This window comes from Bos mutus, chromosome X (assembly GCF_027580195.1).
Source record: "Bos mutus isolate GX-2022 chromosome X, NWIPB_WYAK_1.1, whole genome shotgun sequence".
In the NCBI taxonomy this organism is placed as follows: domain Eukaryota; kingdom Metazoa; phylum Chordata; class Mammalia; order Artiodactyla; family Bovidae; genus Bos; species Bos mutus.
In genome coordinates this window covers 49,892,102-49,905,269 of record NC_091646.1, presented here as the reverse complement: position 1 = coordinate 49,905,269, position 13,168 = coordinate 49,892,102, and the positions used below count along the sequence as shown (strand labels likewise).

Below are 13,168 nucleotides of genomic sequence, written 5' to 3'. Positions count from 1 at the left end.
CTGGGAAATTCCATGGACAGAGGAGCCTGGTGGGCTACAGTCCATGGGGTTACAAAGAGTTGGACACAACTGAACACACACAAACCTCCAAAGAGAGGCAGAGGTCCAAATGTGGAGGGCCTTAAATGTCACTTTTAAAACTCTGAAATTAACCACTGAGCAATAGGAGCCATGAAAAAACTTGGAGGAAGAGAAAGATAAAGCTTTCTTTGGCAACAATCAAGCCTGAAAACTTTGCAGATTCATCCTCGAGTGTTACCTACTGCAGAAACTAGCAACTCCTAGGACTCATGTTTTGGTGAGGGAAAGGAAAAGGGGAGAGAAGGAGAGAGGAAGGAAAAGTGGAGAGGAGAGAGGCTGAAAAGTGAGAGTGAATAATTAAAGAACTAGAGAGATCGAAAGCGCTCCTGGGGGAAAGTGATAGAATGATCTTCCTTCATTCCTCATTTCAGAGGCAGCCCGGGGACTGAATTCGCAACATAACCTTCCCCATTTAAGACTTGAAGTTTCTACCTCAGTTTGGGACTTCGTTTAATTTCGAGACTGTGCTTTCCGGCCAGTGAGGAGCAACCGTAGGGCATTAGGACCCAGCGATTGTTGTAGTGAGAGAGGTTGAATCTCGATCTCTCAATTTTTCTCTCGAGCTCCCTCCTCTCCCTTTGTCATTCTAGCTGCCTGCTGCCTCCGCAGTGTCCCTTTAGCTCTCTCTGCGCTAAATGCCTGCGCTTTAGACCAGAGGGTGCGCAAAGCAGAACGATTAGTCCGGACCTGCCTTGGTGACCCCATGGCATCCCCTAGAACCGTAACCGTCGTGGCCCTCTCAGTGGCCCTGGGACTCTTCTTTGTTTTCATGGGGACTATCAAGTTGACCCCCAGGCTCAGCAAGGATGCCTACAGTGAGATGGTAAGTGAAGCCAACGGGTGATGAGGAGCGCACTCCGAAGGGATGGAGAGTACCTCTCCCCTTCTTTCCTCCCTGGTCCAAGGTCCCAGCCCTTTCACCCCTACCCCCACCCCGGACCCTCCCTTCTCCCCAACAACTTTGCGCTGGGAAGGAGCAGCTGGACGAGAGGGAGATCGTTTGTGGGCTAGCTGGGAACAACTGTTTGGGAGCCACTGAATGCCAGTTGGGGGAGGGGTTGCCCAAGTAAACCCTCCACCCCCAAGTAAACCCGAGGGCTGAGACCTGCGTAACACCTGTCACCGGCAGGAGCCCTTTCCTCCTTCCAGCACACCCAAAGTCCGGGCAACCAGTCTGCAAGTCTGATTGCTTCCCTTGGAGCTAAGAGTTTAGCAAGCTGGAGAGTTTATTTATCTTGGGGAAGAACAAAAGGGAAGGAGGAAAGAGCTGAGGGCGAATGGGCTACTAATACAAGCAATTTTTAGGGGCAGAGATGGTATCCCTCATCCCAGATGGGGAGCGGATGGTATTTCCCTAGCTGCCTGGGCGTGTGTCTATATCCTCGAGACAAAAGCAGATTTGGCCCAAATAAAGGTCACTGAAACCCTGCTTCTTCTTCTCTCAAGGGAAAGCTGGATGTTTTATTTTGTGTTGTTTCTGGGCTAATCTGCAGTCTGCTTTTTCCCTCCCGCAAAATAGTCCATAATCCCCATCTTGGCTCCTGTGGATGCCCAAGGCCAGGCCCTCTGCAGGGTTTCCCCTCTGCAGAGTTCAAATCACCTGAAGGTGACTGACCAAAACATCTCCTCTGCAACCTGGGGGCTGGGCTGCACTCCCCAGCTGGGCGTGAAGAGGACTTGTTCCCAGGCTGTGGAGTAGGAAGGAGATGACAGGGGATGTTTCCAGCACTTTCTTGCTCTCTCGCTTCTCCTCCAGTCACTCTGCTTCTTCATTACCCCACCCCAGCTGAAGAGAACCTGCTTCTCATTGCTTCTGCCAGACTGCCAGTCCTGGGAGGGAACCCATTACTGGGCTCTCAAGGTCAAGAAGGAAAGGAGCTTAGGAGAGAAAAAGGAGGAGAGAAGAGGCAAGAGGGACTCCCCATTAGGGCTGAGGCAAGGAGGAATAGCCCCACACGCTGACAGTTGACAGGAATAAATCGCTCTCATGGAGCTCACTGCGGAGCCTTCCAGAGCCCCTCAACCATGAGCTGCAAATGGATGGAGCCTGGCAAATCATAGATACTCGGAAATGTTTGCAAGAACCTCTGGCTTCAGTCTCAGGGTTTAAGCTTGTGTTTCCCATGTCTCTCTCATCACAGGATCACCTTGGGGTCAGGGAGGGCAGCTAACACTCAAGGGCCAAGGGCTAGCCCCAGTGGCAAATCCTAATGCATTTCTCTTTCCCGCTTTCCCTCCTCCCATAACATTTGACCAGATGGAAATGAAATCAGGTCAAAATGAGTATCCAAGACAGCCTGCATTGGGGAGAAGAGGGGAGGGGAGAGGAGGTGGGGTAGCAGAAGCCACCAAAGGCAGAGGGAAAGGGTGGAGGGGAATTGCCACTATATTTTTATCTTGGCAGTAGTAGTTTGGCGTTAGGTTATAAATAAATGCATATGCTCTTGATTTTCTTTCCTTTTCATATATACATACATTTATATGTTTGTGTGTGTGTGTGTGCCTTAGGTATATTTAAGCTTTCCCTTTCTATAGGGACATAGTACCCTTCCTCAGTGTACTCCCTGTCTCCCTAGACCCTGCTCAGCTGCTTTAGAGGCCATCCAAGCTGCACCCTAAGTACAGTGTTAGGTTCTGCAGGCAATCCAACTAAGATGGAGTCACCGGGAAGCTTCCGATCAGCTTGGCAGGCGCTCAGGAGGAGAATCAGCCACAAATGGGTTTACAGTAGGTTTCTTCCCAGGGAGTGGAGCTGTCTGTTACAGTCTAGTGAAAGGCAGAATATATGAAGATTCCATATCATACAAAGGAAGATATTTAAATAGGTGTAATCTAATACAGCAGTACAGAATGATTGTGTGTGTGTGTGTCTGACTCTTTGCAACGCTATGGACTGTAGCCCACCAGGCTCCTCTGTCCATGGGGATTCTCTAGGCAAGAATAATGGAGTGGGTTGCCATGCCCTCCTCCAGGGGATCTTCCCAACCCAGGGACTGAACCCAGGTCTCCCGCATTGCAGGCGGATTCTTTACCAGCTGAGCTACCTGGGAAGCCGGTGTGTGTGTGTGTGTGTGTGTGTGCGCGCGCGCGCTGCGTGCGTGCACGCACAATTCTGTGCTTAAGGGCATCTGGAGGAAATGGAAGAACTATAGCTGGGAGGTAAACATCACAGTACTAAGAAGCTTAAAGAGAATTTTCAGACTGCCCTTGTCCAGAGTTCTCTCCTGTATTGAGTATTAGGCCCCAGGCTAGAGATGGCTTTCTGGCATAGGGCCCACTGCATTGTGCCTGGGCCAGCCTAGCTTTATTGTTGAACCCATAGAAAGTGGGGACAATTCAGTTCTAGTACAAAGAAGGTGCTCAGTTTATATTCATTGAATGGCTTGGTGAATGAATGAGTCATTGTAGCATTGTCTTGGCTGGTCACCACCCTTCAGATTTCTCTGGTTGGCTCTTGATGATGCAGTTCAGAAGTCATTTCTTGCCTCTTAGAAGCAGGTTACAGCCCCTCAGGACTCCAACCAGAGATCAGCTGGGATAATGATCTGGGATTTTCTGTTTTCCATTGAGGAGTGATTCCTCTGCATTGATGGAGTTAGTCATGTATTGACTGCAATGGCTTTTTATATAAAATCTCAAGGTGTTGTTGTTGTTATTGTTTATGATTGTTCTTTAAAACATCTCAGTGAGGTAGATTCATTTTTTGAAGTTATGCTTATTTTATTGATGGATAAACAGAAACAAGGCAAGTTTAATGACTTATCCAAGATGCTAGGCTAAGCTGCTGCTGGAGCAGAGATTAGAAACCAAATCTGTGACTCAGTATTCCCAGTAGAGGAATCATTAATGGTTACAACTGCTTTTTTGGATGTCAGAACTTACGACCGGTTCTTGAAAATATGTGGCACATTCTTTCTCCTTTTTTGGTACCAGTTCAACTGTCCCAATCCCATATTTTGGGGTTTCATTTTACTTTGAAACCAATTTTTTTTAATTTGGATTTTCTTTTTGTTCTTCTGTCAACTATTTTTTGTTGTTGTTGTTCTAAAGCCATTAGTATTCTGTTTAGGTGTTATCCCGTCCGTGGAGAATCACTGCTAAAAACTAGACAGACAAATGGATATGAACTTCTTTCCTGTCTCTACTGGGGAAGCCAGGAAAGGTTAGTGGAAAGAGTACAGACTTTGAGTCATATTGGTTTGGGTTCAAGACCTGACACTCCTGAAGCGTCTGCCTCAGTTTCCTCATCTGTAAAATGAGGATAATACCTACCACAGGAGGTTGTTGTAAATATTAACTGAGGTTGCATATGGAAGAATCTAGTACAGTATATGAATATGGTAGGTGTTCAAGAAATACTCTGGGTTCAGGTGATGATATAATTGACACTATGTTATGCAGTGATTTCCTGACTAATTTGAAGGACCAGTTTAAGGGATTGAAATCAGGCATTTAAAAGAGCAGGTTGCTATTTTTACATGTGTTGGTGAACAGACCTCTATGCAATCAGCTAATATAGAAAACCTTACACTTGCTGCTGGGTAGTGCATAGTGGATCTCGTGCAGAATTTCTGGATGCCTCTCTTGAATAGCCCGTTTGGTATGTGTCACTCCATACCTCCTTCCAATTTAGCAAGTGTCACTATAGAGTACTCTAAATCCCACGTGAATGCAACACGACCGACCATTCCCTTGACTAAGTGCCTTCATTAATTCACTTGGAATTGGGAGACAGTACAGAAATGCTGTTAGGCAGTTTAACATATGAATGGTTGACTTGCTCTCTATTTGGTATTCAGCTCTTTGTAGCAGGGGTTCACTAGCAGTGGTTCTATCCTGCACGCACAAAGGGCCACAAATGGAACAGTAAGAAAACACCAAAAATCCTGTCACACTGAAGCCAAAGGATTTTTGACCCTGAAGAAGACACAGCAAGTCTTTGCCGCTTCTTTGCAGCCCCTCATAGGGAAGGTTTGTTGTTGATTTGAATGATTTGCTTATTTGTAGTTAAATGCCCTTCAGTATTTCCCCAGGGTTTTATTTAATGTCCACAGGTGATCTTTTATGCTTCCAATCACACTATTAATTGCATTCCAACTACATAATAAGATAGTAATTTACCAATGCTTAGACTGTTCTTTGAGGTGGTACAATATGTTTATTCCCTCAGAGAGGCGACTGACCCTGAGATGTGAAGTGACTTTGCTTAGTTTACACAGCTAGCTAGCCTAAGCTAAACTACATTGGAATTTATGCCAGGGAGCTTGTAGCTTCCAATGGCCAACAACTGTGCTTGTTTTAGAGCGACTTTTGACTGAGTGGAAGTCAGACCCTTCTCCCCTTAGATGCAATCTGGGAGGGATCCACTCTGGTTAGTAGGGTCAGGCTTGCAGCTTCCTTTTTAGGTGGGCATTATATGATAGTGGAAAGTAGAACTGCTTAAAAGGTGTTTTTATTCACATGATATTTGGCAATTAAGCATGTGATGGCTTTTTATTGCATTTAAGAGATGATCTATCATTCACATATGGCTTTTTTTTTCCCTACAGAGATTCAGGAAAATCATACTTGAGTCAGTTAATTTTTCAGCACTTATGTAGCCTTTATGATCTAATATAGCAACCAGACTGAGGTTTTTAGCCAAAATATATTTTTGTCAATGCTCTCTTCTGCTTTCATATAGTTTTCCCCTATAAATTGTATTGAAGTATAACATACATACTGAAATGTACACCTAAGTGTACAGCTCAAGGAATTTTAAGAATCCTGTGTAACCTAGATCAAGAAATAGAACATGACCAGCATCCCAGAAACTAACCTCATGGCCCCTTCCCATTAGTACCTACATCCACTCCCTGCATAAATCCTGACTTCCAACAATATAAGTTAGTTTTTTCTGTTTTTACTTGGCTGCCTCATGCAAAGAGTTGGCTCATTGGAAAAGACGCTGATGCTAGGAAAGATTGAAGGCAGGAGGAGAAGGAGACAACAGAGGATGAGATGGTTGGATGGCACCACCGATTCAATGGACATGAGTTTGAACAAACTCTGGGAGATAGTGAAGGACAGGGAAGCCTGGCATGTTGCAGTCCGTGGTGTTGCAAATAATCAAACATGACTGAGAGACTGAACAGCAACAAATAAATGGAATTATACAATATATTAGCCAAAAAAATTTTTTTTCGTTTGCCTAACTGGTATAAGGGAACTAAAGTGGAACAAATTATTTGCCCTCTCTTCCCATTTTGTCCTGTTAGCTGGCTTGGATGGGTAATTAACTGTAATCGAAGATGAGTATTATTAGACAGTTGTGAGGTGTTCAAGTTTAATGTAATTAATATGAGATCATGAACCCTGGAGTGTTGTGAAGACTAAATGATAAGAAGCAAAAAGATATGACTAAAGAAAGGTTCCATATACGTTTGATTCATGTCTGAATCATACCATCTCATACTATACAAATGAACGGGCTTGAAACATTGCTATTATCATTAAAGTAATTACTGTGGCTTGCAAATATATGGATTTCTAATTGTGTGCTTCAGTAATGATAAAATATGTGTATGTGGCCCTTGGTTGATGCTATGATGTTATGATTCTTTGACCAAATCTCCAAAATGCTCATTTAATTTCAAAAGGGGGGAAACTGAGGTAATACAATACTTAACCAATTTTCTCCAAGCAATTTAGGGGCAAAACTAGAATTGGAATTTAGCTAATATGGATATTTCTGGATGACTGTCTTTGACTAAAGGTATTTGAAAAAGTTGACTAAACCCTTCTCTCTCCTTTTACTATAAGGAAACTATGGTTACAGGGTCTGGGTCATGGCAATGAAAAAGAAACAGACCTATACAAAGTCTGCAAGAAAGAAACAGACCTAACAAAGTGAACTGGGAGAGCCTTTTGAGAGAGTGACTCAGTTAACTCTTTATTCTTACTGTCACAACAATTAAAGTCTTTAGAGATCTAATTACTATAGACATGTGACCCTTCTATTAGAATTGAGGTGACCTGGCCCAAGTCTTGTGGGGGCTGGCAATAGTAGGATACTTTTGATGTCTCTATCCTGTTCCACAGGAGAAAGAATAAAGGGCTTCCTATACTGTCAAGACCCTATCCAAGCTGAGTCCCATCTCTAACAAGTTAGACATTCACTGTCTGGAGTCCTGGAGAAGAGACGATATCTGTACCTACTCAGCTTTGAACCAAAGATGTGATGAAATGACTTATCCACATGCAGTTTCCTCTTGAGAAAAGAAGGAAAGAAAGAGGCAACTGCTGCATACAAATATCCACAGCTGCAGTTCCAGAGGTTAGATAAACTGAAAAAGTAATATGGAGTTATACCAAATGGAGAGAAAAGCGTTCATCGAGGCCATAGGAACTTGATTTAAAGACCTGGAATTTGGCCTAAAGATTCTACTATAGTATAGATAAAAATCTATTCTTCAATGATGGGTGGTTAGCCCTAGGCAAAACAAAGGAATGTTTCCAGAAGCCACTCAGTCACCATCTAGAAATCTTCGCTCTGAACTGATTGTAAGAAAATCATCCTGCTTCCTGTGTTTATTATGTTAGAAGGTTACACTTAGGATTTAGGATCTGCCTCTTGGGGAGCTTTGTGTTGCTAATTAGAAAAAGTCCAACCTTCAGAGTGATAAGAAAAACTCTTGGGTCTAGATTTCTTCCCCTCATGTCCCCTGCTACCATCACTAGAGTGTAGAGAGACAGAGAGTTAGCAGGTGGCATCTAGGCTAATAGTGAGAGGAAACCACCAGATGCCCTATCCCTTGACTCAACTCTGATGCATATGTGTCTAGCTCAGTTAAACCCAGAGTTTTACTCTTCCTACTGGTCAACCTCTCCTAATTTCTCTCCGAAAATCCCTGATTTAACCTAAAATGAGAAGGAGGAGGAAGGACTGATACTTTGAGTTTTCTTATATGCTCAGTAACAGGGTAGGGACTAGAGGTGAATGAAGTGAAAGTTGCTCAGTCATGTCCAGCTCTTTGTGACCCCATAGACTGTAGCCTGCCAGGCTCCTCTATCCATGGGATTCTCCAGGCAAGAATACTGGAGTGGGTGGCCATTCCCTTCTCCAGGGGATCTTCCCAACCCAGGGATCAAACCTGGGTCTCCTACATTGCAGGCAGATTCTTTACCATCTGAGCTACCAAGGAACCCAAATTATTTGGAAGCTTCAAGAGTCAGATCAGATCACCAAAAATGAGAATGCTGTGAGCAAGGAGATCAAACCAGTCAGAGGTGAATAAAGGTAAATAAAGACAACTAAGACAGGATCTGACAGGGCCAGTGTTAGGAAGAGGTGTGAGGCAGGGTCATACAAGTGCAAAATTGGATCCTGCTTCTGTTTACAGTTGTGATTTTTTTTTGTGTGTGGATATTATTAACCTTAATCAATGAGTGTTTTGGTGCCTTCTTAAATTTTGTACTCAGGGGACATAGCCTAACTCATTTCATCTTAGTCCCAGCTTTGCTCAGGAAAATGAGACTCAGAGAAGCAAGTAATTTGCCCAGGGGGCACCCAACTAGAAAGTAACAGAGATAGAATTTGAAGCCAAGCTTGTTTGAATCCAAACCCATGCTTTTTTTAAAAAAAAAATCTAAACCATGGATCTTAAAACAGTACTCATAAAGGATTATCTTGTGCCACTCATGATAATTAGTCCATGAAATAAAGGTGCATTCACTAGAGAAATGACTTAACATTCGTTCCAAACTAGAGTGTGTGAACATTATTCTAAGCACCAGATGCTCCCAACAGGTCAAGTTGGCTTTCTGCCTGATTCTTATAATATTTGTCTTGCATCTGGTGCTTTTGACTATTCTCTTCTTAAAATTCTTGGCCCTTATGACCCCATCTCTCCTGTGTTGCCTCCTACTTTTCTAACCACACTTGCCTCTGTCTATGTTGTGGGTTCTCTTCTTCCTCCCCTTATTAAAATGTCTGTCACACAAAATTTCCCACTGTATACATTCTACCTGGGAATACTGATGACTATCAATTCTGTATCTTTACCTCAGACCTCTATTACTGAGTTGCCTATGAGACAGCTCCACTTAGAGATGTCTTAGAGATAACTTCAACTAAAAAACTCCAAATTGAGTTCCTCATTCCTTCTTGCCTCTTCCCCCTCTTCTTCCGTATGCAGTCTTGACTTCTCCCTTTCCCTCCGTGGCCACATCTGATAAAACATCAATTCCTATTGACTTTGCATTCAAAGTATCCTTGACTCCATCCCTTCCCTCTATCCTTATTGTCCTTACTCTAGTCCAGGTCTCTCACCTGATCTCCTCACTTCCCGGCATACCTCTCCCAATCCATCCCTGATGCTACTTCCAGAGAGATCTTCCTTAAATGCAAATTATGTTGTTCTCTTGGCTTATAGGATAAAGTCCAGCTCCACAATGCAACACTCTATGATCTGATTCATATCTGTCGTCTCTGTCTCATGTCTCCCCCTTACCTCTCCCTCCCCCAACCTATGCTGAGCTGGGGCAGTGTTTGAAATACACCAGTCTATTATGTCCTACAGGGCCTTTACTCATCTAGCTTCCTCTGCCTGTACTGCTCTTCCCTTATTGATTCTGCAAACACCTGCTTTTCTTTAAGATTACATTCTAGCTTTTCTCAGTCCCCATCTAGGGAAATTTGACCACTCTAGTGCATCTCCACTGTACCTACGACCATAATGCTACATTGTATTTATGTACTTCCATAACTTTTCTTCCTATAAATGCAAACTTTAGGAAGGCAAGGTTTTGAATGATTGAAATCTATATCCAGAGTACCAAGCACAATGCTTAGCACAAGGAGGCGCTTAATAAATATTGAATGAATTAATGGATGCTTCATGAAAACAAAGTACTGGGCAAAACCAGGAAAAAACAGATTTGATAAAATCTCATCAATTTACTATAAGATGAGGATTGGGTCCATCTGAATAGTGAAAAATATTATTATCTATTACTCTAAGGTCAGTAAAATTCTATTACTTTGCAATATAACCAGTGCCTCCCTTCTTTGTTCCATGATATCTGCCTTTGGGCTACAATTAGACCTTATACAGTACTCTATTATATACCACTAACCATGCTGCTTCCATGATGTTTTTATGCATGTTTCCCCCTACTAGAACAACAGTTTCTTGACCCTGTTATATTCATCTCTATATCTCCATCACATAATCCATAATAGGTATTCAATAAGTGTTTACTGAATTAAAATTAATCAGTGCCTTGTAAAAGCCCAGGGATTTATGTCAATGACCATAAGAATGATTTTTGGCTTACTATATCTTAAAGATATATAAGGGGCTAACATTTGCATACATTTAAATTTTTCTATTTGCTTAGCACACTTAAAAAAAAAATTTACAGATTTCACAAATGTAAACTTCGACTCAGATATTTTTTGAATCATCAAAAATTCCAAATTAGGGAAGTCCAAATTAGTGAGGCTTTATTGTCTTGTTTCATTTTTGTTGTTGCTCATATGCATCTGTGTTTGGACAAAGTAGGCACTGGAAACGGAGAAGGCAATGGCACCCCACTCCAGTACTCTTGCCTGGAAAATCCCATGGATGGAGGAGCCTGGAAAGCTGCAGTCCATGGGGTCGCTGAGGGTCAGATACAATTGAGTGTCTTCACTTTCACTTTTCACTTGCATGCATTGGAGAGGGAAATGGCAACCCACTCCAGTGTTCTTGCCTGGAGAATCCCAGGGACAGGGGAGCCTGGTGGGCTGCCATCCGTGGGGTCACACAGAGTTGGACACGACTGAAGTGACTTAGCAGCAGTAGCAGCAGGCACTGGAAAATGTGGATATGGCTAATCTGTACCAGTTTTCATGGGCCCAATGAATTTTCTTCTAAATTCTTAATGTTGTTTATGATTTATAATCAGAAAAAAAATTTTTTCAAGGGTGTTTCCACTGCAGGGGGCCTGGGTTTGATCCCTGGTCTGGAACTAAGATCCCAAATCCCCATTGCTGACACTCACGCTTGGCAGAAAAAAAAAGTGTTTTTAAACTATAAAGTCAAATTCTGTTACCTTTGATGGTGTTACTAAGGATTAAATCACAAGGATCTCAGCAGATTGCTTGCTTTTTTCCCTTTATTATAAGATTTTTATTTAGGGGACATGGTAAATAAAGAACAGGACACCCTTGACTGGTGTGGAAAGGGAATAGTGGAGAAGAAGGACCTTGCTTGTGTGCTCTTCATTCTAATGGTAAAATCATGGTTAATGCAGCGATTTATTTCTTTATGATATTCCACTCTAGAAACGTGCTTACAAGAGCTATGTGCGAGCCCTCCCTCTGCTGAAGAAAATGGGGATCAATTCCATTCTCCTCCGCAAAAGCATTGGTGCTCTTGAGGTGGCCTGTGGCATTGTCATGACTCTTGTGCCTGGGCGTCCCAAAGATGTGGCCAACTTTTTCCTCCTCTTGCTGGTGTTGGCGGTCCTCTTCTTCCACCAGCTAGTCGGTGATCCTCTCAAACGCTACGCCCATGCCCTGGTGTTTGGAATCCTGCTCACCTGCCGCCTGCTGATTGCCCGCAAGCCTGAAGACCGGTCTTCTGAGAAGAAATCCTCGCCTCCAGGGAATGCGGGGAGTGACGGCAATGCCGGGAATACCGAGGAGCAGCCGTCCTTATACGAGAAGGCCCCTCAGGGCAAAATGAAATTGTCGTAGGAGAGCAGAAGTGCAAAAAATGGACCTTCCAGGCAGTTGCCTCCATGACACCCAGGAAGATGTCAGTGTGTGTTTTTCATTTGATTTATTTATCTTGGGGGAAAAGTGACACATATAACCTGCAAGTTGATGGTCCTATTGGCTTGTGTACACCTATACCCTAAAATGACCTCCCCACATAGACGTGTGTGCACCACCTTTAATCACTCTGGGGCAACTCTCACATCTTGCTGCATGTACATGTATATGGCTAACTATTGAAGTGTATTTGTGAGATGGATTCCAGCAAGCATGTGACTGTGAGATTATGTGTGGGTAAACGTTACTTACTCTGTGTGTGTGTGTGTGTGTGGGTGTGGGTGTGTGTATGTGTGTGTTCGCATGCATGTGTGAAGGAAAAGGCTCTGATCTTGAACTAATCCTGCATAGGTATCCTTTCCTTTATAGACTGATTCTAGTAAAGGCAGAATAAAACAAATCTCCTATAAAGAGAATCCCACTTACTTCTTGGTATAAAACAAACTATGTATTCCCATGGGATACAGGGATGCCTCATTAGATTAAGCTGAAAACTTAAACCTCCCGCTTTAGGAAAAAGTTCCTTCAATTTGAGACACTGAGTTACATGTAAAATGAATTAACCTCTACTTTAAAAGTTGTTTAAATTGTAAATACTCCATATTGAGTTTAATTAAAATAAGGGAAATAATGCAGTCAGTAGATAGTCTAATTCTTCAAGTGATAAAATTGGAAGTTTCACCTTGCCTTTGTCGGAGCCCAGCCTACTAAGCTCCTTTATTCACAGTTTGAAACTGAAACAATAAACTTGTTATCAGACATCTGTTTTGGATTTTCTTAAGCCAAAAGCTGCCTCATTTCCACTATTCTCAGCAGCTAACCAGGATTTGGCAGCTGCTCCACTGTTGCAGTTGAGGGAGCAAAGATTAGTCCTGTTACCAGTCTGTGAATCTCCAACTCTAGCTGTTCTCTTCAATCATCTGAAATTTGACAGAGGAGCTGTATCCAGTCTTTCCTGCCAATCAGATTCACTATTCTTACTGAATTTTCACTGAACTTTGCTAGTGTAAGCAGAGATCCAAGTTACCCCCATGGTTGTCTCCTCTACTACACCTCTTTCAGTGGGTGGAGTTTAGCTGGGGGAAGGACATTCAATATGGGTTAGTCGGATTGAGCAGTATGAAAATTTGCTTTCTTCATTATATACTGCTGCTTCTCCTTGTTAGATGTGCTCTGATGGTTTAAATATCATTGTGCCAGGGATGGGGAAAGGGGTGGGGGTGTTGTGTGTGGGGAGTACAAATTAATGTATTTTCTTCAGTGTCATTGTTCTTGTTAATTGATACC

The 13,168-nt window shown here is 42.9% G+C and overlaps 1 protein-coding gene across 1 annotated transcript; it reads left to right on the top strand.

Annotated features, from left to right (window-relative positions):
- The first annotated feature begins 628 nt into the window (after nt 1-628).
- On the top strand, nt 629-13,168 carry TMEM35A (transmembrane protein 35A). The gene is made up of 2 exons (XM_005901016.3): nt 629-904; nt 11,390-13,168. Exons 1-2 carry the CDS (start codon nt 785-787, stop codon nt 11,801-11,803), a joined length of 534 nt encoding a protein of 177 aa, XP_005901078.1. The 5' UTR covers nt 629-784; the 3' UTR covers nt 11,804-13,168.